At 48.1% G+C, this 26,792-nt stretch overlaps 1 protein-coding gene across 5 annotated transcripts in view; it reads right to left on the bottom strand.

The window, feature by feature from the left end:
* Positions 1 to 18,810, bottom strand: part of FUBP3 (far upstream element binding protein 3) — a 35,777-nt gene extending 16,967 nt beyond the window's left edge. For 3 of the 5 annotated variants that reach the window (XM_048966008.1, XM_048966011.1, XM_048966012.1), the window contains exons 1-8: positions 18,640 to 18,810; positions 12,868 to 12,973; positions 7,368 to 7,418; positions 6,848 to 6,881; positions 5,445 to 5,494; positions 3,704 to 3,775; positions 2,815 to 2,872; positions 127 to 289 (exon numbers count right to left, since the gene is read on the bottom strand). In XM_048966008.1, coding sequence (XP_048821965.1) covers positions 127 to 289; positions 2,815 to 2,872; positions 3,704 to 3,775; positions 5,445 to 5,494; positions 6,848 to 6,881; positions 7,368 to 7,418; positions 12,868 to 12,973; positions 18,640 to 18,726 — 621 coding nt within the window. In that variant the 5' untranslated portion in view covers positions 18,727 to 18,810. The remainder of the gene's footprint in view (positions 1 to 126; positions 290 to 2,814; positions 2,873 to 3,703; positions 3,776 to 5,444; positions 5,495 to 6,847; positions 6,882 to 7,367; positions 7,419 to 12,867; positions 12,974 to 18,639) is intronic. The other 2 variants (XM_048966009.1, XM_048966010.1) reach the window with 2 other exon arrangements.
* Positions 18,811 to 26,792: the final 7,982 nt, after the last annotated feature.

The following is a 26,792-nucleotide window of genomic DNA, read 5'->3' as shown; positions in this document are numbered from 1 at the left end:
GGCAGAAGAGTAGTCCCTGCTGTAGAAGGTTAGAGCATTTATAGGCTCTCCATTTCAGCACGCTCTTGTTGATCTAGAGAAGCTGCAGTAGGGAAGAGAGCCCTAAAGTAAATGCATCTTGCGCACCTGCAACTGTTTTATTGTTTCACCTCCTTTGCCGATGACTAGACCCACTTTGGATGCCGGGATCAAAATCTCCTGAATCGTACTGTTGCCATCAACATCGTTGTGAAAACCAGGTCCGTTCCGACAGCGATCTACAATCTGCCCCAGTAGCCGTTTTGCTTGTCTTGGAAAAGAATCGAGGGAAACAACCATTAGACAACATTGTTCCGTGTGACCAAGAGACTTGGAACCATTGGAATGTGAAGCAATCGGGGAGAGAAGTGAAAAGATGAAGGAAACCAGTTAGCACAACTTTATTTTTGGGGGGAGAGGGCGGTATCCAATTTCCCCTGTCATGATTACTTATAAGCAGCTTGATTTTTCGTAAGGGGAAGAGAAAAGGAAGAGCAGCAGCATGCTCCAACATCTTTGGAAGTTAAGGAGCTGTTACACGTGGGGTGCACAATTTGAATGAAGATGCTCTACACCCTGAACTTCTCTAAACTTATTTCCCCCATGTATATGTAATATTTGCCAAAAACAAAACACCCTCAAGCTCTGTTCTCCTTCTTGATCAAGACAAAACAGATGGTGCTTCAATACTAACACAGCACATTGGTGAACTGCTCCGATCCCTCACAGACAATGCATTGCTCTTCTCTGCCCACCCTCACCAGCAGCACCACAACACTGCTCTAATACAGCCTCTGCCCCAAGCAGCAGGTGCTAAAGCTACACCAGGAAGCGAGGCAAGGACACCATAGCAGCAATCAGTGGAAGACTGGGTTCTTCTACTCATGAAAAGAGACAGACACAAAAAGCAAAGATATCTTCTCTTTTTAGCACATCAGAAGTAGCTGATACATCTTCCCTTCATCACAAGGACTGCTGTTACCAACACATCCCTTTCCTTCCCTTTTCCAACAACACTTCTCAAATAGGTAGAAGAAAGCCACCAGCTCCCTGCTCAGTCTAAAGCAGAGTCTTCCCCACTTCATACTCAGGCACCGCACATGGATGGTCTTCTCTCTAAAAACTTGAAGAAATGGCATGAAACCATCCGTTGCAAGCAGGCATTCACTCAAGACAGCTCAAGGGATGGTGATCTGAGCCTGCACAAAGATCAGAGTGCTGCCCCCTCTCAACTTTCTCACAAAACAAGGCAAAAGGTGGAATTTCTGGAAGCCTGATTCAAATACTGAGAGATTCGGAAAGTTTTATTCGTTTGTCTTGATATTCTGCATAAAGTGTGAGAACAGAGATTACAACATTCAATACACCACGCATATCGGATGAGAAGAGGTCACTGGGAAATTAGCTCTATTAGTTTGCCTCCAGATACAACTAAAGGAAATACTCCTCACACAAAACCAATCTAAATATCTGCTGTTTTTGAAGTGTTGTCTCACTTCAGATAATTTTTCCTATGAGTAACCTGAAAACATAGTTCAAAGCTAACTCGACAACAATTTCAGCACAGAAGCAAACAAAATTTCACTTAGTTCCACATCCTTAACACATTGCTCGGCTCCAAAAATTGCATATTCTCACCTTTCCTGTTATTTTATTTTGATTTAAAGACATTTAACTGCATGTTTCTGAATAATGAGGTCTTCACTGTACCTCTCCCCCAATCAGCGCCATCTGCATTTTATTGGGCATCCCAGTTTTAATATTTTGCTATTGTTCTGAAATATCTTTTAGCAAAGGGAGAAAAATCACTTCAGTATCAGCAAGAATACATCACCTGCCCTGTAATGTGAGCTTACCAACTGTATTTATTCTGGCTCACCACTTGCATCATTATGGTAGAGTACAAAGATTTAAGTACCCTTAGATCTCTTAGGAATGGAAGGATGATGGTTGTCTTCTCTTTAGAGAGACATCTTTGCGCCCATGTATTTTCACTATCAAATGCAACTCAAAGATTTCCAGATGGATTTTAAAAAACCCACCTACCCAAAGGCTGGGGAGAGAAAGAGCAGCTCCATATGTTAAGTGTGTTCCTGTAAGCCTGAGGATCCTGGATCCAGTTCCAGCAGAAGGTCCTCAACTGGTTTGTGAGAGTCTCAAACTCAGCTCCTGGGAAGGGGGAGGGAGGAAACACTGTCCCTAAAGTTTCTATAGGCCTAAAGAGTAGAAACCCCTGCTGGCTAGCCATGTGTCTGTACCATGCAGGGATCAGAATTCAAGAATTTCTGGTTCAGTCCTTTGCTTCTTGTTGGCAGCAGTGCAGAGGCAAGCACACCCATGGGCCTTGTGCTGCTCTGCAGCAACACCAACAGCTCCAGGTATCTCTGGAGTGGCACCAACAGGCTTTGGAGGCCTCATGCAGACCTTCTTCAGCTGCAAGGATGTCAGCTCAATAGGAGGGAAGCGAAGGGGAGAAGAGAAGTGCCCTTCAACAGCTTAGCTAAATATTCTGGAAAGCTGCAGCTCAAAAACTGCATTCTAGGTGCCCTAGGAGCAACCTTGCCCTGCGGAGGGGAATTTCATGGACAATTCTGCAGAGGGTTCAAACTGAAACTGGAAAAAAGCCTTTCAGGTGCACAGTTCAAAGCATCAGACCAAGAGGCTCTGTGTTCCAGGACCCTCAAGTTTCTCTAGGCCAACATTTGCTGGTGTGGCTAACCAAGTAGCACCACTGACAGAGCACAGCATTAGGGAAAAGAGAAAAGGAGAAAGGAGAAGAATAAAATCAGAACTCACTCAATGCTCTCTGGCGTCCCGGTGAGCACACAGGGCCTCTCAGGCATCCCACCACTGTCTGCAAAGGAAAGAAGACAACAGAGATCAGATGCTTCCCAACTCTTAGCACCTGAACTGCCCTCAGTAGTCAGGCAGGCAGAAAAGTGCTGATTCCTCACACATGCTAGAAGCTAAAAAAAAATAATAATAATGTCCTACATTAACACTCAGAACTAAGAAATGGCAGCAGTTTCAGTGAGTATTGAGTACTAATGAAAACGTTCCCCTCTGCACACAGAGCAGGAGACATCCAGGGTCAATATATTTTAAAATGATTTGCTGGATATCTGTATTATTTTAAAGCCTTCCCCACCAATTAAAGGCAAGCTTAAAACCTAGATTACATTCATCAAAGTGTCCTGCACAGCACTTGTAGTACAGCCTTCCCCAAAGCAAACAGGCTGCAGCACTGGCAGAGCAAACGGCACAGTCCCATTTTTTTTCAATGCAAGGCAAATTGTATGAAGAAATGCTGCCACCCTCCTGAAATGTTTTCTGCCAGGAGCTGGAGCAGAGTGGACTGATCAGAGATAAATTGCATGAGCTGAGCTAAATGGCACTGCCAGGAGAAGACTAAGCAGAAGCAATTTCTGCTTTAACAGCGTGGATCATCCATTTGCACCGTACCCATCTGCTGGTTAAAGACAGTTCCTTAACTATTCAATTCCCTAAACCACCCGACAAACCTGTTTTCTCAGGGAGCCCAGTCCTACAACAGCCCTCCCAACACGTCAGCCTACTATAAAATGCATTGCCACCATTCACAAATGATGACCAAGGCACCTGATTCAACGGACACGACATTCTCCAACACTAAAACCTGCTCACCCACCACAAATGAGGCTCTTACCTGGAGCAATTTGAATTTTGCAGCCAGACTCGATCTGAATCCGTGAGATCTGCTCACCTCCCCTGCCGATTACTGAAATGAGTTCAACAAGCATCAGCTGCTTATCCCAAAAAACTGCAGAGCAACTTCCACCCTTCTACTCCGTTGCAGCTCTCTATAAAGGTACAGTTTGACTACAGGATTGTAGAAGAGGCATCCATAGTATGATTACATTTAAAAAACAAATCAAAACAAAGCAATCAAAAAGGAAACCAATAAAAAAACCCAACCACTTTGTCTTGCATTGGAATGGAGATAAGAAAGGAGGTAAGAAAGAAGGTGCAAGTCTGAGCACTGCTGGGAGTCATCTAGGTGTATTTCAGCCCAAACAAATAAACCAGTTATTTGAGAACCTAAAAAAGCTAAGGACTTCTGCTTTTCTCTCTTTAAAATTCGTGTTTTACTACCTCATTTCAAAAGACATGCTATTTATCCAGTCTGCTCAGAACTGCTACACACCAAAACGCTCTATCAAACCTTAAGGAAAACAAATACCCATCTCCCTTAACATTTAGGGTCAGCAAACAGTTGTTTCACAAACAGACACACTGAGGAGACACAGTGTGTGCCTATCACCACTCCTATCCTTTAGAAGAGCAGAACTGTCAAGTCAGACAGGTATGCCTGGCTCAAGGTGCTCCTGCAGAAGAACCTCCCAGCTCTCCCTGGAGGTGTTCAAGGCCAGGTTGGATGGGGCCCTGGGCAGCCTGGTCTAGTATTAAACGTGGAGGTTGGTGGCCCTGCCTGTGGCCCTCGAGGTCCCCTCCAACCCAAGCCTAAGCCATTCTATGATTTATGAATCAGATCCTCTCTTCCACACCTGGCTGCTGCTGAACCAGGATTGTATGGAATACACGGCTGATGCACCAATATGCAGGGTCCCATCTCATCCAGCTGTAGAACCCCTCTGACTTCCCTTCCTCCACACATATGGTGCCAGGATGGATAAATAAGAAAAGGTTGGTGGAAGGACAGATTTCCTTCTCGTGAATTCCAGTGTTACAGTTACTGCCCTAAGGGGTAATCACTGGGGCTGTTAATTTCTTTTTTACTCTCTGTATACCAAATTGGGAGAGGTGCACAGATACCTAACAGTGGAAGAGTAAACGCAATCACTGCAGTCACAACAGCAGGAGGGCGCCATTGAAAGAAAGAGTAATGATCATCAAAAGGAAGGGAGGAATTAAAATAAAGCTTAGAAGAGAACAGCACCAAGAACACAAGTCTAGGGAAAAAACCTCAGCTGAGCAATGCATACTGGCTGTGTTCCCCTGCAGCAAAGGTATGAAAAATTTAAAATTCTGCTTATCTCGCCTTGAGTCAAGTCTTGTTTTAACATTTAAATATTGTTTTCCTCCCTCACCTCCCACACTTCTGCATACTCAAAAGGAAAGTGATTCAACAAGGGGAAATTAATTCGCTTTTGATATATTTATGTAGCATGTTATTTGACATTTCAGGAACAGAAGCACTGGAGTTCTCAGTAGCCTGCACCATGCAGACTTGTTCTCATTACTGGGACACCAAGCTTTTCCATGCCATTTGCACATGGATTTTAAATGCAGATGATGTGGTCCCCACAAAGCATCAGACAAGACTCACCCAAGGCTAGAAAGCACAAAAACTTGTGAGCATGTCTTATCCCAGCAGAACATGCAGCATTCTTGCACAGAACCATACCAAAAGCATGCAAGGTACTTACTGAATCCAACCATTTTATCAGGCACTTTAAAATCTTCTGTTATTACAGCCCTGAAAGGAAAGGAAGAAAAAAAAAAATATCGAATGGTCATTACAACAAACAACTCAGAAGATGACAGAAGATGTTGTGCTGTGGAAATAAGGCACAGCATAAGGCTACTGCACACAGAGAAGTAAATACTACATCACAATTAAAACTGTTTTGGAAGAGACCTTTAGGCCCTGCTCCGTGCCCTGGCTGCAGAGACAACACACCTCATTTCTCCTGCACTGGATGTATTTCTACTCTACTGTTATCCTCAATGGAAGAACCTTTTTGTCATTCGTGCTCCAGACAGATTTAAGAGAAAAGCAGCAAAGTTCCTTCAGTGTTTAGACTGACAGCTTCGAAGCCGTAGCCTCTGCCTGCTGCTTTCTGATACGCTCTTGCCAGGAGACACTAACCAATGCCAATGCTGGTTGGAATGCTCCTTCTGATACTCAAATTTACTTTCTTGCCTGCCTGTACTTACGGTTCTTTTCCTCGGAATTTACAACAGCTCTCTCTGATCATCTTTACCATCTCAAGATTTCCCTATCTGTTGCTCTTTGGACTTTTTCAGCACATCTGTGCCTCAACACATGAGCACCCAAAGCAATTTCCTAAGACCTGACTACAGTGAAGCACAGAAGAAATTCCTTGTGGGACTTTTGTTTGCCGTTTCTATTTCATATAAAACAACAACAAATACAGGACTTGCAAACCCTGTATGCTGCCATATGCATTTCACACAGTTTGTACAGCAGCCTCAAAAGCAGTGTGTAATTCCCTGCACAACCATCACTGCTGGTAGAACAGAGGTGGCAGACAGCAGCAGAGCAGACAACACTGCCCACAAATTGCATGCAGCCCTACTGAGAAATCCACTCCTGTATTTGATGCTAAGAGATGCTGTGCAACAACTTTCATTTGCTTTGGTCTCCTCAAAACATCTTTGACAATCAAAGGAATCATCCCAGGTCACCTTACATTAACAAACCCAGGAAAAAAAAAATATACATGTGTACACATAAATAAAAACCCACCTGCTTGTTTAACATTTTCAAACTCTGTCAAAGTGCCAGTTTGCCTTTTTTCCCCCCCATCCCTTTCCTTCCCACTGGGCAGAAGGAAAAGGAGATAATTTATTCTGCTTGGTCCTGCAGAGCTACAGGAATCAAATCCAAGTTTTACTTCAACTCTTCTTTTCTCCTAACAACAACAAATAGCTTTTAAAGGGTTAGCAGAAGCCTCAGCCTGCAGAAAACCCAAGCTGACAATTTCTCCACATTCCCAACCTCTGACTTCCTAACACTACTACAGATGGTGGATCAATAAACAATTAGAATTGATCAATAAATAATAAAACATAACCCACTGCTTACCTTTGATGTACCAGGGCCCCTAACTGGTTACCTACTGTGGCAGAGAGAGAAAAAAGGAGAAGAAAAAAAAAATCAAAGCATTAGCACGGATAAACTAACTTCATCCCTATAGAAAAAGAGTTCTTACCATTTCATCAAAAAAGAAAGAAAAGCAAAACAGTAATTTAGGTTCAGCAGCTGAAATGAATGCATTATGGGGTACAAAACAGGAGGGGATTTCTTGATCAGCACACACCATAACCCAGTGTCCAGCTGAACACAGGATAGGGAATTGATCTGCGTCTCCCCATGCTGAGAGTCATGGGAGAAAATCCTGCCTGCCCAAATCCAAATCCCCACAACTCACCTCCCTCCTTCCCAATTTAAACCCAACGTGAAAAAAGAGAAAGGGGGAGAGGTGGGACTGCAAGGGGAGAAAAGACATGTCAAGTGCTCCGTATGTACCACAGACAAACATAAAGGCTGAGCAGATTCGGAGATTTAGTCTAGGCAAAAAGCATTGAAGATTGCTCGCACATACTTCTCTCTGTATCTCTTATCTGTGCTCCATGGAGCCCACTTACACGGAGACCTGTTAAAGGAAGAAGTCTGTTCAGAACCCTCGTGGCACCCAAACTGTACTTTTTTCCCCCTCATGTTTGACTGAACATTCCAGGCATATCTGTGATGTCAGCTGGCAGCCCGTTACCATTAGCTGTTATCTCCCAGCTGACAGCCCTCAGACAGACTTGCTCCCCCCCAGCCCCCACAGATTAGATCCTTCTTCCAAACGTTAATGGGGAAAATATCATTAGACCAACTCATGCAAAGTGGGAACACATGCCCTGCTGGGCTTCCTACAGGACTTTGCCCGCAGCAAACCAGCTAAAAACCAGACCATTTGGTCCTAACAACCAGTTGCAGATTATATTGCATGCCTGGAGGGCACGAGCAGCGAGAAACAAATGGAACTGGCCAACAACACGTGAGCCGTGATAATAAAAACGCTGTTTCAAACTACCTTACAGCAACCTGCACATTCTCTGACCTGAAATAAATTGGCAATCAGCTGTCAGGGTTAGACAGCGGATGCATCCCAAGCACACAGAATCCGGTAGGAAAAAAAAAACCCCACACAAAGTTTCTGGCCAAACACTCCAATAAAGCAGACAAAGAGAGTCAATATCATATTTCTGCGGTGCGTCAATATCTCGATAATAGTTCAGGACCAAAATATCGACCATATATGTTTTATTACTCTCTCCAGCTCAGCGATAAGACAACTGTTGCGTTATTGACGCTGTTAGATTCGCTTTTGCATATTCTCACCCCGAATATAAAAAGCTCTAATTTGATAACTATCAATGCCGCAGCTGAAAAAGGTGGGTGATGTAATGGGGGATATTTGCTCTTGCTGATAAGCTGCCGCAGCAGAGTTGAGCAAATGTGATCAAACAAATCCAGAATCTCACCACCCTGCCCCTACCAGCACTCAGGTGTATCTCTGCCAAAAGCAATAGGTCTGCAGGACAGGACCAGGCCACTCAGCACCCCCACGTGTGGGAAGAAGTGCTCCTAGCACTCAGCAGTATTTAAACAGCCACTTTGCATTTGGATTCACCTCAGCAGATCTCTTTGCAGTCTCTTACACTGCAGTTGCTGCCCACAAATTATGAGACAGATATGCATCCTATAATCACATCCCAAAGTTCATGCAAGGAACAGAAGAGCCATCATTTCGTAACACCAGAGACAGCTTCCTAGAGGAAAACTGTGCGAGCACAAGAAGCTGAATCAGACAGATAGATTTCACGCTTACTTTATATATATTTATTGTGCCAATTAGATAAAAGCAAACAAAGCCCCAGTAATTAAAGGAGGACACCATTCCCTCTGCACACAGCCTCCAGGAGCTGTGAAGCAGAGCAGGCAGAGAAAGCTGGGGTGACTTGCTTTAAGGCAGATACGATTTCTCCCCATTTACAGGGAAAACAGAAATCTTATCCTAAGAAATAGCTCCTCATCCCAACAATCTGAAGGTTTGATTTCTTCCCTAAAATGCCCATTTTGCTATGAAAGATGAAGCTAATAGAGAGGCAGGGCCGGGGCAGCAGATGCCTGCTGCAGCACCAAAGCTGCCATCCTGCTCCCCCACCTCCCTCTTGCTGGGGAACGGGCTGAACTCTGACAAGCCACGTCCACATTTCCCCCTTTTTACACCTATTGAGTACAATTTAACTGTAACTGCAGTCATTTTACTGCAAACAAGGAAAAATACTGAATAAAATAAGCACAATTTCCCGTTAATGGCACCCGCTGGTTGATAACTCTTCACTCTTCTTTAGGCTTCACCTTTAACTGAATTCTACCTAACAGACACTCTAAACAAATGCAGATTTTTTTCCACCCCACAGAACAGATCAGTGCCTCCCACTAAATTAACGTGCACGATAGGAATATACAATGTCATAGAGGATATCCTCATGGCTGGAACAAAACCAGACGCTCCTGGAAAGTGGTGGAAAGGGGCTGCATTTCGCACTTCTGAACCAGAATTGGATCATCACAAATTTCAGAAAGATGCAATAAAGGTAATAATTACCAGAGTTGTTGTTCAGCCTTAAGTATTAGTATGTATTTAATGGTCCAAACCAATTTTCCTGCCTGCCTTTGTTGTGTATCTTTACAGAGAATGCTTGCACCTTTACGCTGCCTTATTAAAGATGTGGGCAGTTTTGAAGAGAGCTGCCATTTCGTGCAGCACATTAAGCCTCTGCCAAGAGGATTTCTGTTACCTGGTCATGCTGATGCGTGATGGAGCATCCCTGCTAACTTTTCTTAGAATAAGGTTTCCTTGTGCCCATGAAAACACGTTGGAGCTATGCAAGTTCTGCATACAACAGGATCGCATGTGTTTGAGTCCCCAGGCTTTAACACAATCAGGTTCTATTAGAACAAAACCTATCTGGGTGTACCACAGAGGCTGGGGAAGGCAGGGGGGAGGCGGCACAGGGCCTCTCCAAGGCCTTGTCTTTGTTTCCCCAGACTCAAAGGATGCTTCAACCTTCAGCTACATCACTGGAAGCGTCTTCAAAGCACTGCAGAATGGAGCACACAAAGGCTAACGCTGAGGTTCTGGCAATCACTGTCTTTCTGGCAGACAAGACCCCCATTTCCTTTGAAGCTTTTCTTCGAGGTTGGATTAGCATTAAATAAACTTATTAAATTGTGCAGGTAACTAGATGGACACATTAATTTGGATGGAGGCCAGGAGCTGCTGCTGGCCATGAAGAGGAGCGCTGGGATCTACTCTCAGCAGCAAGCCACAGGCAAGATGCCACTGCATCTTGGAGGGACCCCATCTCAGGGGTCCTCTTTTCCCTTTCTGGAAATATCCTTCAAGAAGCAAGAAAAAAAAAATAATAGTTCTCAAACTTTATCTAATACCAATAGGCCAGGGCACGAGGGTCAGCCTCAGCAGCTATTTGTTTTTGATGAATGTTACATTAAGGGAAATGCAAAAGGAACTCACGCTGACTGGCCTCCAATACTATGACAAGTCTATTTTTCCTGGAAATGCTCTAAAAGCAGCTGAATTTGTTTTGACCAGCGCACTGTCATCCTGTCTTAAGACCACTTCCTAAGCTGACATCAATCAGCCGTGCTGGCAGCTGTTTACAAAAATGGACAGGCTGAATTAGATATCCCTGAAAGCCAGACAGTTCTCTTGTCACCTTAAATACTCTCATATTCTCTCAATCCATTTTTCCAGTGGTCTTAGGAACAGAAGTAATTTTTTTAACAGCTACGCGGGGCTGAGGGAGCAGTGAGAGCTGCACACAGCCACCAGCACACAGCATAGAGGTGAAGAAACAAGGTTTACTACCACATTTGCTTTCAAGCAATCTGGAGTAGCAGAATGTATCCAATCGCCCACATCACAACATTTCCAAAGCGTGCACAGACAGAAATCCTCTCCTCTTGATGACGGCGACCCCAAACCAAAGCTCAGAGCAGGAGATGCAGCAAAGCATGAGCACGCGGTCCCAATTCCCCTTGTTGGCATTAAAAGATCCAAATAGGACCCAATGCTTTCCTAATCTGGAAGTTATGGAATCTTCAGATGTATGTGAGGAAGGCAAGCAGTCAATCAGGAGTCCAGTCACTCGGGGAAGCTTTCCTAAAGCCAGTCCTTGCCACGTGGGGCTGCCTGTGACAGCACAAGGAACCAGAGGTAACGTGCCTTCACAGCACAGCCTGCGGTGGTACTGACCTGGTTTGTGTCAACACAAACAAGGGTCAGCAAGTAATAGTGCTAACTGGTAAAAGTTTAAGTACAAAGTCTAACCTGGGCTGTTATCAGGCATTAAAGCTATTTCATATATTAAAAAATGCATTTAAGGACACCTTAAGAGGTTGGATTTCTCACGTTCAGTCTGCTGAATCAATGAAAACAAACAGTAGGACTAATGCTCTGAGTAAACGGCTCCTCGAGGACTGTGTGCATTTTTTCCTCATATACAGCCACTTACCCAGGCCATTCAGCAATCTTCAAATTTACACTAAATATTACTGAAGGCAAAGGAAAAATAAAATCTATTCACATCTCCTGCTCCAACAATGGTTCAGGAATGGAAGAAACATCTTAAGGTGACATCCTTTGAAATAATGTCCATGATCAGAGCTTTGCATGAGGACAGCCTTAAGCAGAGCTGAAAAGTGCTGGAAAGGAAATGGCCAGCACAGGTTTGCAAACCGTTTCTTTGCAGTTGCTCTACCCTAGCAATTAGAGCCACACTGAACACATCTGTTTGATCACAAGAACCCCAGCAGGTTTCACTGCTCACTGCTGGACAGCCCAGCACCTTTGTATGCAGAAACCAGCACATAACAACACAGTGAAGCTCCAGCTCACACCTACCAACCCACTCTTTCCCAAAACACCAAGCTGAACAAGCAGCAACCTCTTGCTCAAATAGAGCCAATGCCAGAGAACAAAGTGGGTTGTGGCATCTGTTCAGACAACAGCCATGTCTGCAAGCCAGAGGCTCCACATGAAAGCAGCTCCTCCTGTGCTCCAGCATGCTTTTCAGCACGAGGAGCAGGCAGGCAGTATTTTTAGCCCTTGTCTTCCATAGCTTTGCATCAAACAGAAATGAAATCTTTTCACAATGAAGTGCTGAGCTGAAGCTCTGCATATCTCCTCAGTACTCAAGTGTATCTATGGAGGAAAGAATCAACCTGCAGGACTATCTGGCTCGACAGAAATACTAGGAGAGAAAGAGATGGCAAACTGAGCTCTTTGCATCTAAGCAGCAGCAGGTACCACATTTTTCTTGTCACAGTGCACATTAGATTTGTAATAGCAGAAAACATCCGTTCTAACATTTCTTCTTCCCAAAGACCAGAAACAAATTATTTATTTTATAACCATAACAACTCAAACAACTCATTACGTTTACCAGAATTACCCAGTAAATTATTCATTGGTTGCAGTCAACATTAAATGCTTCAGAGATTTAAGAATAGTCTTAATGTATGAAGCTTCCTTCAAACTTGGATCAACTTGCATCAGCACTGTTTCTCCTTAAAATCCACGTGCAAGGCAAAGCAAATGGAACGTGGCAGCCACTCAGCTGCTGTGCTGTGACTCATGGGAAGCAGCAGAGGGAATACTGCCCCATACACTGCCTGAGCTCAGAAAGCAAGGGACATCTTGCCCACGTGTTCCTGGTACTCTGCACACAGGCCCCAGCACAATTCCATGAAGTACCCTCCCCAAACTAGCATGGAACAAGACTAACTACAGAATTAGACTGCTAATCCCCAGAGTTCAAGAACTAAGAAAAGAATTGCTTGACGTTACTATTATTAATGCCTAGGAGCCCAGTGCTATGCAGGACTCAACAGCACGGGGAATCTTGCAAACAAAATCTATACACAACAAGCTGCATCAATTTCTGCCCTTAAAAAAGACAGCTGCCAAAATAGATGGATTTCAGAAGTGAATTCACAAGACTGATTAATCATACCCCACTTACCTCCATCATCAAGGGGCCGCTTCTGCACTCCATAACCGTAAACTGACGGGTCCACGAGTGTTGTCGAATTATTCAAGTGAGGAATATCTCCAATTTTAGCAGCAATCTATACAAACAGATGATAAAAACTTGGTTAGCATATTTACAGTTTCAGCCACCGCAGCTAAACATTCCTTCTTCAAACATAGCATTTATCCCCGTCCAACAATCTCTTGGCTGCTATTTTTTCTACATAGATGGCTTTGTAGAAGTCCTAGGGAAGCAGTGCTTTATTTGTAAAGTAAACAGGCTTCCACCTGCTTTTGATATTTGTGTAATTGAGACTGCATTCACCCAGCTCCTCTTCCTGGTCATGAGTATGCATTTGCTGGCTGTAATATTACATTCAGATTTGTTCATTCATTCAGCAGACAGCCGACAAGTTAAATCTAGTCCCCCAGCTTTGTCCTGGAGAAGCTGCCACCATCACAGCAATGTAGGAAGACATTTCTGCTGCATTCATGCATATCCAGATACACAGAAATGCATAGTTGCACATCAGTGGGGGGTGAGAGGAGTGGACGGGGAAGAACGTGCAAATACACAGCACAAGGACAGGTTTGGGGACTCCTTGTCAAAGGGGCTGGATCAGTACGTGTTTACTGTACGAAGAATAAGCCAGTGGGCAAACGATCAGCCCAGAATAAGTTTCTATTTCCTGCAGTACGAGCACAGCTAAGGTTGCCTGTGCTTCTGCTTGCAGCCCTTGGAGGAGTAACAGCCATTCCAGGGTGGGCTGGGAGGCAAGGAGGATACTTTGAGGGAGGAGGAGTCAGGCATCACAGGAAGCAAATAAAATAAGTGAGAGACACTCTGAAGCATCACTTAATACAAGTGAAACGTTAAACATTCGGGAGACAATTACATGGACTGATGTGACAGAGGTGAGCTCTTTGACCTGTTCTCCAGGTTAACCAATGTAAGCCAAGTCTGAGAGCCAACCAGCTTTAGTAGCTCAACTACCAAATACACCCTTCAGGGGCGGGCAAACCACGGCCCCACAGCACCGCTTGCCTACATGCAGTACTCTGCCAGAGTGCAGAATACAGAACAAATACGCTGTGTGCTGCACAGCACTCACTTCCTTTTCCAGCAAAAAGAAGGGATCTTTGCTAGGAGCGCGATCTTGCTGTCTAATGCCTGGCATATCACAGAGAAGCAGTGAAAGGAATAGATGAAAAAAGAGCACTTTACAAAGATAGGCTTTAAACGAACGCAAGGGCAAACGACAAAAATAACTAAAGGTGTCTCTGAAATTAAGTTTTACTGCAACAAAAAGACATCTACAGTAATTCTGGCTGTTGACACTATCAACTGCTGCAGTGGAATAAACAACCACACAAGATGCAGAACCGCAGGGTAGTGAAAAATGCTGTATGAAATAACCTTGGAAGATTGAGGGCACTGCTTTTAGAAAGAACAGAAAATACTCTTGATGCCTTGTTTGGAAGGGGCTCCAAGTTTGGACCATTTTCTTGCATTCTGACCACTCCTTCCCAATCTCCTTTAGAAAGGCAACAACTTGGTTTTAATCAAGTGCCAGGAGCTGGAGAATAAATCCACCCTACCTTAACAGGATTTTAACTAGTTTTGGATGAGCAACTGGGAACGTAACACTAGACCATTCTACCCACAGTGTGGTTACCCAGACCCCAAAGAGGAAGTGCTGCTCAGCCATAACCTAGCACAGGGACCAGCCACACAGGACACACTGCACATCAACATCTCCAAGAGCCAGTAAGCTCAGAGAAATATATCTCTGAACAAGCCCTTGTCCATTCTGCACAAGGAAGCATGAAGAGATGCCCGCTCTTTGCTGGATGCTGTACTGCAGTCATGCTTCCAGCCCCTGACTCACTTGCTTGCCCCTTGTTTGGGATGCAGAGGACTTTAACGAAGGTACAAAGAACATAGATACTTCCTGACTACTTCAGGGCTGGAAAGGAGATTAAAAAAATGTTTTACAATAATCCATTGACAGCTTTAACATCATAACTCACAATCAAAACTTACACCACTGAGCTGTAGTCAAGTATAACATACCCTGGCAGAACATTTGATTTTAAAGTGCCCTTTGTGAAATCTGTTAAATGATACGAGGAAAAAAAAAAATACACTGTACAGAAACTGCTAGCTGATAGTTTGGAACTATGAATTTGAAATGCACAGGGAAGAAGACCCTGGCCTACAAAAGGAAGATAGCATAAAGCACATAGGTGTGAACAGCAGATCCCCAGCACCAGAGCTGCCAGCTCCTTGAGCAGGAAAGCACTGCAAATCCCTGCTTGTGCTTCACACGCAGCCATCGCCCCAGCACATGAGCCTCAAACACAGGGCCAAACTGAGAGTCAAAGCAATTCTCACACTACCAGCTTTTGGGATATTCTCTCTCTTCCCCCCCAACCCCCCTTGCCTCCTTAATTGAAACTCACACCCTTATCTCCAAAGCCTCCCAGCTGCCTGGGATTACACGCAGACAACACGCCATCTCATACAGTAGGGAAAGCACCCTGCAAAATTAAGAGTTAAGCTTTTAAAGTAGATAAAACAGTTAAAATACATTTTAACTTCTCGTGTTCAACTTACAATGGGAACCTCAGTTTTTACTACAGGTTCAGCAGCAAGATAAGCACCAAAGTTAGAACACAGCAAAAGTAAGCAGACCTAGCCCTTATCTGCCTACATGACCTTGAGTAATGTACTGCTAGCTGCTGCTCCACTGCTTTTGCCCCTCTGCATGTCAGTGGGTTGTTGTTTTTTTTTTTTTTTTTTTTTTAACCCAGCACATCCATTTTGCTGAGACTAGAAAGGGATGCACACATACAGCCCACTGACTCACAGTAAGCCTTCAGGCCACCTCATCCATGTTACCATGTCATCCAAGGTACCCAAGATCAGCCACCGCACCTGCTAAGCCACAGTTCTTTCTTCTCGTTCCTTCTTCAGCGCCTCTGGAAACTCAGATTCAGGGTATACATGGCAGGTTACAATAATTCTACACATATCTGTATTGAGGGAATCACTAATGCATACCTTGCACAGAAAATGAGACTGCCAAGAAGGAGAGAAGATAAGAATCAAACAAGATGCTGTTCTGTCAGTGAGAGCTAAACCAAGGGCAGTCCAACAGAAATCAATTTTTATCCAAAGTACTGGCAACTCTGCTTTTTTTGGGTGATCCCATTACTGGAGAGGGGAACAAACATCCTTTCCAACTCTCTCAACCCCAAGATGTCTCAGAAGAAAAGCTACCATGCCTGGGAGCAGCTGCCCTCACGTACAAATCGGTCACCACCTACAATCCATAAACTAATCCACTCACTCAAGACGTGGTGTGGAAGGTGCAGAATAGCCTGTCTCAAAGCTCTAGGTTTCACTTGAGAAAGTATTCTACTGTACATCTCAAGTATTTAAAAGCACACACAAAAAATATCCAATCAAGTCCAGCACAAGCACAGAAAGCAACACAGCAGTCGTTTCTTCCAAAATACTACAGATGTCTCACTGTCACATCAGCTCACATCCCAGTGCCACTGAAGATCGCAGCTACTGTGATTGATCAGGAAAGTCTTCTCTGTCCTGAATTATTCAGTTATTACTAACTAAGCACAGTGTACTGCAGCTCAAGTTCACTGTAATGGCTCTCTTGAATTCAGTAGATTTGATTACTAGTCTTAAGTGCAAGCTTAAGCTTTGAAATAATTCAAATATCAGATCAGAGATGCTAGTCTAACCCAGGAAGCAAGAGCTACAACCAAAGTTTTTTCCCACTGCTCCCTCCCTTCTTAGAGCAAAAGTAATATTCTGAAAAGCTACGACACTGGCCAGAAGCAACACATAAACTGACATCCACACACTGGACCATCAGGCAACCTGCTGCACTGAACACACTCAGTGAAAGCTCTGCCATCACCTCCAGAGAAATGTCAGTTGCAACTGCCTCTGCATCACACCTGATTCCCAGCCAGAAGTGTCGCTGCAGATTGCTAGGGCAGTGAGGGAAACAGCTGCCAGCAGAGTGCTTGCCAACGTTTTTCATCCTACAAATGCTAACGAAACAACAACCAGGTAGCACACAGCACACTGCTCAAGAATGTAATCCACTGCACTCCCAAGAACACATACAGGGAACATTTTTCTCAACAGGCCTTGTGTCCAGCATGAAAGGTAGCATGAAAGCTGCTGCGCTGCAGTGCCTGACCTGAAATTGACAGCTTTGAGGATTTTTAAGCATTTCAGATCAGACTAACTTTGGTTGTATGCTACTGGAAATCCAAAATATTCTTTCAAGTATAATAAACTTAAGAACAGCAAAATCAGAGAAAATAAAACATCAAAGAATTCTTTATCTCCTCCACGTGTCAACACAAGGCACCTAAACCTATAAACGTGACAACAGCAGCCACACAACACACGTGACTCAGTTTCAGCTAGAACTGCTTTAGCCTAACACAGCCCAAGACATCCCACTTTCACACTTCACCTGTTACTGATTAGACAGGTGGTACATACTGCAGTTCTTCCAACACAGATCAGCAGGTAACCATGTTTTCTTGTGCACAGACAAGTTACTGACAAATTATTCAACTGCTAGCAAGCAATTATATTATCAAAATTCAATGACATTTATGCAGCAAGAGGCCTTCAGTTACGGATGACCAGGTCAAGACAAGCACACCTCTCATTTACTGCTCCAAGCTGAGGCAATAGGAAAGCTTTCAGATACCACACACAGTCAAGGCCATGATGCTCTGTTAGCCACTGAAAGAAGGGACACACTTGGCCTCACCCAGGAGGCAGCTACTCACCTACTGCAGTACTTCTGTTAAGAAGCAAATGAACAGATGAAGGGCAAACTGGCTTGGGAGTTTTTCTGGGAAGGTGCAGGGTGTTCCTCTGGAACAGCAAGCACCTCTGTATCCTTTGCTGCAGACTGTGCAGAACAGGATTTGCAGCCACACTGATTCACAACTGAGCCACTCAAGTCCCTCCAGAGCAACTGCCTGAAAGGTCCTAAGGTCCACATTAGTTTCTTCAAAGTTTCCCATTTAAGTGAAAAAAGGAAGTCTGTGAAACAGAAGGTAACTGCCACCTGGCCAGCAACATCAGAGTCAAGTCAGTCTTCCAGCACCAGGCCCAGCATTCGGCTGCATCACACTTTGCAACAGTCAGACAGTGCTTACTGAGCGCAGGTGGAGCGCAGCTCTGTCAGAGCTGGGACATTCCCTGTGAGGGAAATGGAGCACAAACCACAGCAAATCCTCTGGACATCCATGCAGCAGAGCTACAGCTGCTCATCCCCAATGCTCCTTTCCACAAAGCGAGGCACAGACAGGCAGCAGGCGTCCCACCTTGGGCACAGAGGTGGCGACAGCCGCAGGTCCACAACTGCCATCCACACGCTGCATGAGCCTAGCGATCGCAGCACACACCTCACCCCCTCCATTCCATGAGGGAAAGCACGGTTCCCTCACACCGGGGATGCCGCCGAGCCGAAAGCCTAACGAAGGCCTCACTTACAGACAGACCGCACGTTCCAGGCAGCTCCCAGTGCCGCGACCCCCGCCGCAGCGCCCCGAGTCCCCAACGCCGAGCGGGGCCGCCGGGCGCGGCTTCAGAGCAGCGCCGTGAGGGGCGCTCGGCGGCCCGGCCCGGCCCCTCAGGGCGGCCCCGCGGCCTAGCGGCGTCCCGCGGCCTCCTCCCGCCCCCCGGCCCTGCCCTGCCCGCGCTCACCTGCCGGACCCGGTGCAGAGCATCGACGAAGCCCTCGGGCTTGATCCCCACGGGCGCCGCGCTCTGCCCCTGCGCCAGCTCCGCCATGACACGCGCCCCGCGCCCGCCCGTTGACGCCGCCGCCGCGCCGTCCCGCCGCTCCGCCCGGGGACCCGCACCCGGAAAGGGAAAGAGCCCCCCACTTCCGCCGGAAGTGGGCCGGGGAGGCGGGGCCCGGGGCGGTGCGGGAGGGGCGGTGGGAGGGGGCGCGGCCGGGGCCGGTGGGGAGCTTGGTGCGGGGCCTGGGGGAGGCGGAGAGCGCGGGCTGCCTGTCCGAGCGGTTCCACGCGTGCACCTGAGCAGCGGGCCGGGCGGGGCCGGGCCCAGCCATGTGCGTGCAGCCCCTCCCGGCCTGGGCTGCTCAGAGCCCCGCCTGCAGCCTTGGGCACCTCCTGCTTTGGGGCACGCACAGCAGTACAGGGCCGCGCTGCCCTCTGAGCAAACAATTTCTTCTTTATATCTAACCTAAAACTACTTTCTTTTTTTTTTTTTTTTAATTTAAAACCATTATCCCTTGTCACGTTCCCTGCTAACGAGTCCCTCCCTGCTTTCTTGTAGGCACTGCAGTGAGGTCTCCCAGAGCGTTCTCCAGGCTGCACGCCCCCAGCACTCCGCTGTCTCCGTGCAGAGGTGCTGCAGCCTCTGTGCATTCTCTTGCCCTGCCCTGGACCCGCTCCAGGAGACCCAAGGCCAGGCTGGATGTGGCTCTGGGCAGCCTGGTCTGGTGGTTGGTGACCCTGAACATAGCAGGGGGTTGAAACTGGATGATCGTTGTGGTCCTTTTCAACCCAGATCATTCTGTGATTCTATGACTCTTACGATCCATGTCTGTGGCCCCCAGAGGTGAACACTGCTCTAACAGCACCCGTATCACCCCAGAGCCAGCTTCCCAAAGCTGCTGGATCAGAGTGTTAAATTCAACAGTGAAACCACGATCCAAATGTTGAAAGTTCTGGTTGCTCTCCTCGGCTGTTCTTTGCTCTTTTCAGCGCTGTGTGCTGTGTGAATACCAACAGTTTCTCACTTCATTGCAGATCTCAACCCTAAGCAAAAAAAACCCTGTTTATAAGGGGATTAGGAACATGGCTTGACAACAGAAGGATTTATAACAACCAGGTGCTTGCATCTGCATCACCAACATCTTTCATCTGTGTTCTAGTGCTTGGCAACACTGCCCACAGCAAGGTTGGAGACCGATGACCTTTAAAGTCCCTTCCAACCTACACCACTCTGTGATTCTATGAAATGATTCTATGATCAAGGCAATTTCTGCAGCCATGGTAGAGAGCATTGAGATCTTCATTTCTCACTTTCTCATCTCGCTGTTTTCCTGTGGCAGGGATGCTCCAGGTGCCAGCTGCTTGGCAAAAGGTGTTTTGGTTGACCCTGGGGGACACGAGCAAGATGTAAATCTCTGCAGACAGAGGAAGGAAGATGGAGCCCAGCAAAGCAGTAACAAGACATCAGGCAGCAATTGAAAAGGAGGAAATTACAGGCCTTAAACACTTCCAGAAACAAATTTCTGATGTAAATCTTCCTTTTGAAGAAAAAAAGAAAGAAAGAAAGAAAAAAAGCAAAAGAAAGGAGTGTTTCTATACCTCCATCACCCTTCTCCCCCACTGTCCCCACTCCGGAGACACACACACCTTCACACACACACACACTGAAATTAGTTGTGACAGCTGAAATTCTCTTCTCGTTGGACGATGTTTGACAGGGTACTTAAAAAAAGAGAGGAGAAAAAAAAAAAGAAGAAAAGGGAAAAGTGGTTTGGTGTCGCGTGGGGGAGGCGGAGGGGGGCGATGGGGTGGGGGATTTCAAGTGATACAAGGCGCATAATTCAGGCTTCTTGGATTGCAAAAGCCCCTCTTACCTAAAGGGCCTGCTGCCTTTATTTTTATCCAAATGGCTCAATTACTGCAAAGCCCCACAGAGAAAATTATGGATGTTTGCCTCTATTTTTCTCCCCTTGTCTCGACAACTGTAGATATTTTGTTTTGCTTCTTTCCATCTCTTTTTTTTTTTCTTTTTTTTTTCCTTTTGGTGCTGATGGGTGCGGGGGCTGGAGGGGGCCGGGGGTAGGGATGGGGATGGATGAAAGACACAGGGGATGGGCATGGCATGTGGTGGCCCTGCCACTATTGCTCCACCTGTCCCTGTCTCCATTTCCCACCTTGCACCTTGCACCTTTTGCTCCTTGCATCCCCCTCGTCCTCTCTCTCACTCTCACCTTTCCTCTGCGTCCTCTCCCCCTTCCCTCTCCCTTCCTTCCTTCCCCCGAGTGCCCCCTCCCTGTGCCTCTCAAAGCCACCATAATAGCAGCTTGTTTGGCACTTCACTTGGTCTCAATGAGAAAATTCCCCCCTCTCCCTCTTTTTGCCTTCGTTATTTCCAAACCCTGCAATAGCTCCTTTGCTCGGGGCTGCAGGAAGTGCCCATTTTTCAACATTTTTCTTTGGCTTATGTTTGTCATCCTCTGAATTACCGCACCGGGGAGTCCAGTCAGCCCAACACCGGGCCCTGCTATTCACGCCTCTCCTGCTCCTTGAGATCATAGAGGGAGAAATTAGTTATTTATTTCCAGCACCGCCGCGGTGCCCTTTCCAGCAGAAGTGTTTGTTTTGATTGCTGGCTGCAGAGCCAGAGAGGAGCCAGGATGGAAGAGGGTCCCCAGCACGGTGAGGCCCTGCAGGTCCAGGCCACTTTGTCCCATGGGGACACCTTGTTGTCCCCGGGACAGTTGTACTGCAGTATGACAGATCCAACATGGTGCTGGGGACGCCGTGCTGTCCACGTTTCTGTCCTCAGGTCAGACGTGTCATGGCACAAAGGATCCCACATGAGGAGCATCTCACCCCAAGCTCATCCTGACGACAACAACCTGGGAGAGCAGGGAGAGGCTATGCAGCTTGGGAGGGAAAATCCTGCTCCAGCACAGCCCGTGGTCAAGGAGGTCCCATCCCCCCTTGCTGGGTGCTGCAGCTTGGCTTGGGTGCACCAAGGGTAGGGCAGCACCAGTGGTTCATATCAACATCACCTTGTCCCAACCCAGTATAAGGAACCCAACAAAGCAAGGATTTTCCCTGCTATGGGAAGGTTGAGATGCAGTGGGTTGCACTGCTGGCACCTGTGCAGGTCTAGCTGGACAGAGTGCCACCAGCCTTGATGTGAAGGACACGACACATAGTGGCATCAGGACAAGGGCCTGGCTGAGCAGGGAGCTGCAGCTTTAAAGCAAGAAGAAGAGCAGCAGGAAGAAGAAAAATTGGCCCAGTAGGTAGACCTGCTATTTAAGTGCAGCGAAGAAGCAAGCACAGAGAATTACAGGAGAAATGATAGTGCCCTGACAGCTGCCATTTCCCACCACAAGTCTCCCCTAATGGAGTCCTAATGTAGTGGTGGGCTCCTCGCTGACAGCCCAGCCCCAGACAGGGCTTGTCTTTGTGCTGGTGACAGATGGGACAGTCCGGCAACAAACCTGTAATCCTCTGATTTTTGCCTCCTCTGTTTAACCCCTTCTTCCCCTGGCACGGCTCACTGCCCAGGTGTGCATGGAAACCTCCTGCCCCACTGCAGGGTGCTGGGTCCTTGTGCTCCAAAGTATGGATATGGGGAGCGGATGGCAACCTGTGGATGCCTCCCACATCGCTTGGTGGCTGTGGGCAGGTGGCAGAGCTCAGCATCAGGACTAAACCAACACTGCAGCGTGGCTCCCTGTGTGGAAAGTCAAAAGGCAGAGCCTCTGCTGGCTGCATTCCCTGCGCTGCCCTGCCTGTGTGACATTTATGTGTGATTCAGGCAGGTGAATCAGTGCAGGTGTGCTCATCAGCGGGGCTCTGGGCTGCCTGCCCAGCACGGTGGCTGTGGGCTGTGCCACCAGCCACAGGGAATGGCAGTGTGAAAATCTGCCAAAGTTTTCTGGCAGGAAAAGAAATACTGCTCTGGGAGCATACTGAGATGTGCTGAGGGCTAGCAGGATGGATGGATGGAGGATGCTGTGGCACAGGGGACGCAGGCAGAGGCATACTCTCTCCCATGGGGATGCAAGGAGAGAGATGAAACACCTGCGGATGTGTTCTCCACATATTTCACAATGATAGACCCAAAGCGTCCCTGGGGAGGGATTTTTGGATGCTCCATTAGGCAAAGGGTCAATCCCTTCCACCTCAACCCCATCACAGAGCATCTCCAGCAAGCAGCATCACTGCCCCAGAGCAAAAGCTCCCCATCCTGACTCCCCCTGTGAGCCCCCATCCCACACCCCTCCTCATAGGGCTGGTCCCATGGACGATAGGGCTCTGAACACCCCTTGCCCCAAAGAGCCCAGTGCTGTGGCAGCATCCCACCCTCCCAGCAGGAGAGCAGCAGCAGTGTGCGCAGGTACTCAGCACAATTAGCCAACAAGTGGCTGTTTTGTGAGGGATTGTTGCTGATGTGTTTTAAGTGGCTTTCTGAGTGGAAAATGTTAGGCGTTGGAGAGGATGGCAGACAAAGGGGGGGATGCATTAGGTTTTATTGGTCTGGTTTGCACACATCTGACATCACTCTATTAAGCAAGTTCTGCCCGGCTTTAGGGGAAAATGAAAGATAAAGCAAGAAAAAAGGGGCTGAGGGCATGGGGCGGGGGGAGCACCAAGGATTCAAACAGGCAAGTGGGGGCTTAATAGCAGGAGACACTGCAGCAAACTGTGTCAACCAGATGGGACCCGGGTGCTGCAGGAGGAGAGGGGAATTAGCCAACCCGTGCTTTGTTCCAGCAGAAAGCACGGCCCTCTCCCCCCAGGAGCTGCCTACGTGTGATATAATACAGCCCCTTTCAGCTGCTAAGCTGGCCAAGGACAAAAGTCACCGATAAATAGCGAGAGGGAGATGCTGAAAGCAAAAGGCAGAGCTAGCGAGGGCCATGCATGCTTGTTGGGCTGCCCAGCCCGTGAGCATCATGGGGACCTGTGCCAGGCACATGGTGGCAGGGCTGGAGGTGACACCATGGATGGTGCTGGCAGGGCAGCAGGGCATGGGGGCACACTGCTAGCCCTGTTTTCTCTGTCCTGATCCCCATAATGCTAACAGGGATGGAAGAGTCCCCTTGGGGATAGGCTGGAGGGTAATGTCCCAGCCCTGTCCCAACCTGCTGCTTGGGGATGTTCAGCCAATGTGATCATCCACGAGGCACCATGCACCACATCATGGTGAAAACACCAAATCCTCCCCCAGCCTCAAGAGGCACAGGCCCCTGCCCCTGCTTTCCCTGCAGCCTTAGCTCCAGCATCTCGTTTCTCCCTTTGCTCCCCTACCTGGCAGCTGGACACAGCTCCCTGGGAGCCACTGACATGTGCTGCAATAAGGAAAGCTCAAAGCCCCTGCTCTGAGCTGAAACCCAATTCAGAGTGGAGAGGGTAAGCACTAAACCAGGCATGGTGTCATGCAAACAAGCAGAGCCCCATCCCTGCACCCTCAGGGTCTCATGGAAACACCAACTGCACCTGACCTGGGGGAGGTGCTGGGTGCCGGGGTCAGGGAGCTCAGCTGGGACACTGAGATGGGCCAAGGGAGCGCTGGGGACCTCGGGATGCCCCATGCAATGCTGAAGGGCTGAGGCCAAAGTGCTTTTGCCAAGGGGAGGTAAAACCAATCGATGAGCTGTGACATGCTGACCCTGGTGCGAAGGCATAAACTTTTAATGCATGACAGTAAATCTGAGAGTGGGACATAGGGCAGATGGCTGGGGAGTAGGGCAGGATGTGAGGGGATGAGGAAAGAGTGGGAACTCCCAGACATGGGACCCAAAGGCTAACATGGGATGGGCAATGCCTCTACCAGGACAAAGGCGTCCCAGTGGCTGAGTGTAACTCCCCAGCAGCCCCTGTTCCAGTGCACATGCCGTGCTCTGCCATTGGGTCACTGGCCCGGTGGTATCCCAAGGTTTCCCCAACCCCACTGTGCCATTCAGTGCACAGGGATGGGCCAGGTCTTGGTTCTCAGCCCTCATCCCTTGCGGACCCAGTTACCAGCAGCTAACATAAAATACCTGTCCTTTCCCAGCCCTTTCCCACTGCTCCACTTTGGTGGGGGGATGCACCAGGGAGGACCCCCTGGCCATTGTGATGGAGTGACCAGATGGATGCTGGGCAGCAGATCTGTGGGTTCCTTGTCTGCCCTGAGCTGGCCGCGCTTTGACGCCCTGTCCCCCTGGGGCAGCCTTTTGTCACGGGTGTGCAGAAGGGCCCCTGTGTCCCTCTGATCCCTGCCGCCCCCAGCATAAAGCTGGCTTTCAGGGACCTCCACACCGCTGTTGGGAACCTCCCAGGGAAAGAGCAAGGGAGCTTCTTGTTAAATGGGGACACACAAAGCCACCTTGTTAAGGGGTTTACAAAGGCGACCATCTCCCCCTCGCCTGGGAAGCCAGCATCTGGCGGCTCCCAAACTCACCAGAGGATGGCTTTCTCTTGGAGAGACACAAACACTGCGTAGCTGTGCTGTGCTGCAACTCTGTGAGCTGTGGGATGGGCCCCTTTAACCATTTGGAGCTGAATCTCCAGAGGGAAATGGGAATCAAACACCCATCACATGGAGTGCTCTGATTTGCCCTGCAGCACAGCATCCTCAGTGCAACCTGCCCCAAACTACATGGGTGGTTTTATCCCCTCCATTAGGAAAGGTGGAGGTTCCCTCCCATCCACCCTGCAGGTAGGGACGTGGAGTCCAGCAGGTGACAGGGACAGCAAACCACGGGTGTCCCCACTGCCCTCCCATTTCCCTGCATGGACCAAGGGATCCCATTTTCCACCCAAAGAAATTAAAGTTAAGCACAACCCCAGCAGCCTCCTTGTCCCCACCAGTTCTGTCCTAACACCCATCTGTTCTTGTATTGCAACAAAATCAATGGGATCTTTGGCACAACCAGCATGGGTTCTGACATGTTCCTTGCCATGGTGCCCCCCAAGCTGTGCAGACAGCACCCTCTGCACATCGTGGTGGCTCCATCTGACCCCCCAGGACACACTGCCCAACCCTGTGTGTTTTTCAGAGCTGTTTTTAGCAATGCTCTCTCTAAAAATCCACGTGCATATTAAACCTTGAACCCAGTAATTACCCCTACCTCCAGAGAAACAAGAAAATTGATTTTGCCATAGTGATGCAGCAGGCTGCAATAGCTGGCGCTGGCTGGGCGGCTTTTAAAAGTCGGGTCCAGGCAGACATGTAACAGAGTGCTGGGAGCTGAGCTGCCCTGGGCTGCCCCTGCCTTCTCCTGCTCCCCCCAGCCCCAGGAGTCCCCATTGGAGCAAACTGCCCTTGAGCACACCTATGAGTGCCAAACAAAGCCAACTCAGCAGCTAGGAGCTCATTTGCCTCTGCTTTTCCCTGCAGCACATGCTTGCCCCTCACCCTCACTTGCAGGTGGCACTGTCGGGGACCACATTCCTCCCAGCATTGTCCCCGCACCCTCCTCCTCCTCCTTCTCCTTCCTGCAGAGATGACACCCCTGGGGAACAGGACTGGAGGACGTCACCCTCTCTGCATTGAGAAAGCAAACACGCACTGCCATGCCCATCTGTGCTGCATGGTCCTTTGGGTGGTGGTGCCACACCGGGTGCAGGTTCTGCACCGGGGAGCCCCTGGGCCACCTCTCTACAGGGCTGAGGGTGGTGGCTGTCCCTTGCAGTAAATTGGACTGCTGCAGCTTTAAAGAGCCACGCTTGCTCCTTGGCTTGCTGCAGGGCCGGTGGCAGCAGGGAGAGCCGAGGACACCTGCGGAGATCCTGTACAGCTGGGGAAGATTAGCCTTTTCCACTAGACAAGACCCATTACCATGTTCCAATATACCATCACTTCCGCTAGGAGAGCCTGCAGATGAGATATCGATTGCGGTGACCCTGGACCAGCCCTTCCCTGAAGCCTGGCAGGGTTGCAGAGCAGCCCCACGGCACGTGGGCACATGGTGGCTGGTGCCCAACAGGAAAGAAGGGTGTAGATGGGGTGTCCAAAATGTCATCCCATGATAGCTCTGCTGGGGAGCTCCTGGGTGGTTTGGGTGCGCTGCACTGCTCGCCCTACCATTGAGCAGAGCAGCATGATGCTCAGCACTACAGGGATGGGGGGATGCTGGGAGAAAC

The sequence above is a fragment of the Lagopus muta genome, chromosome 19, assembly GCF_023343835.1.
Source record: "Lagopus muta isolate bLagMut1 chromosome 19, bLagMut1 primary, whole genome shotgun sequence".
Taxonomy (NCBI): Eukaryota; Metazoa; Chordata; class Aves; order Galliformes; family Phasianidae; genus Lagopus; species Lagopus muta.
Note: the sequence above shows the minus strand (reverse complement) of the source record. Positions and strands in the feature narration are given on the sequence as shown.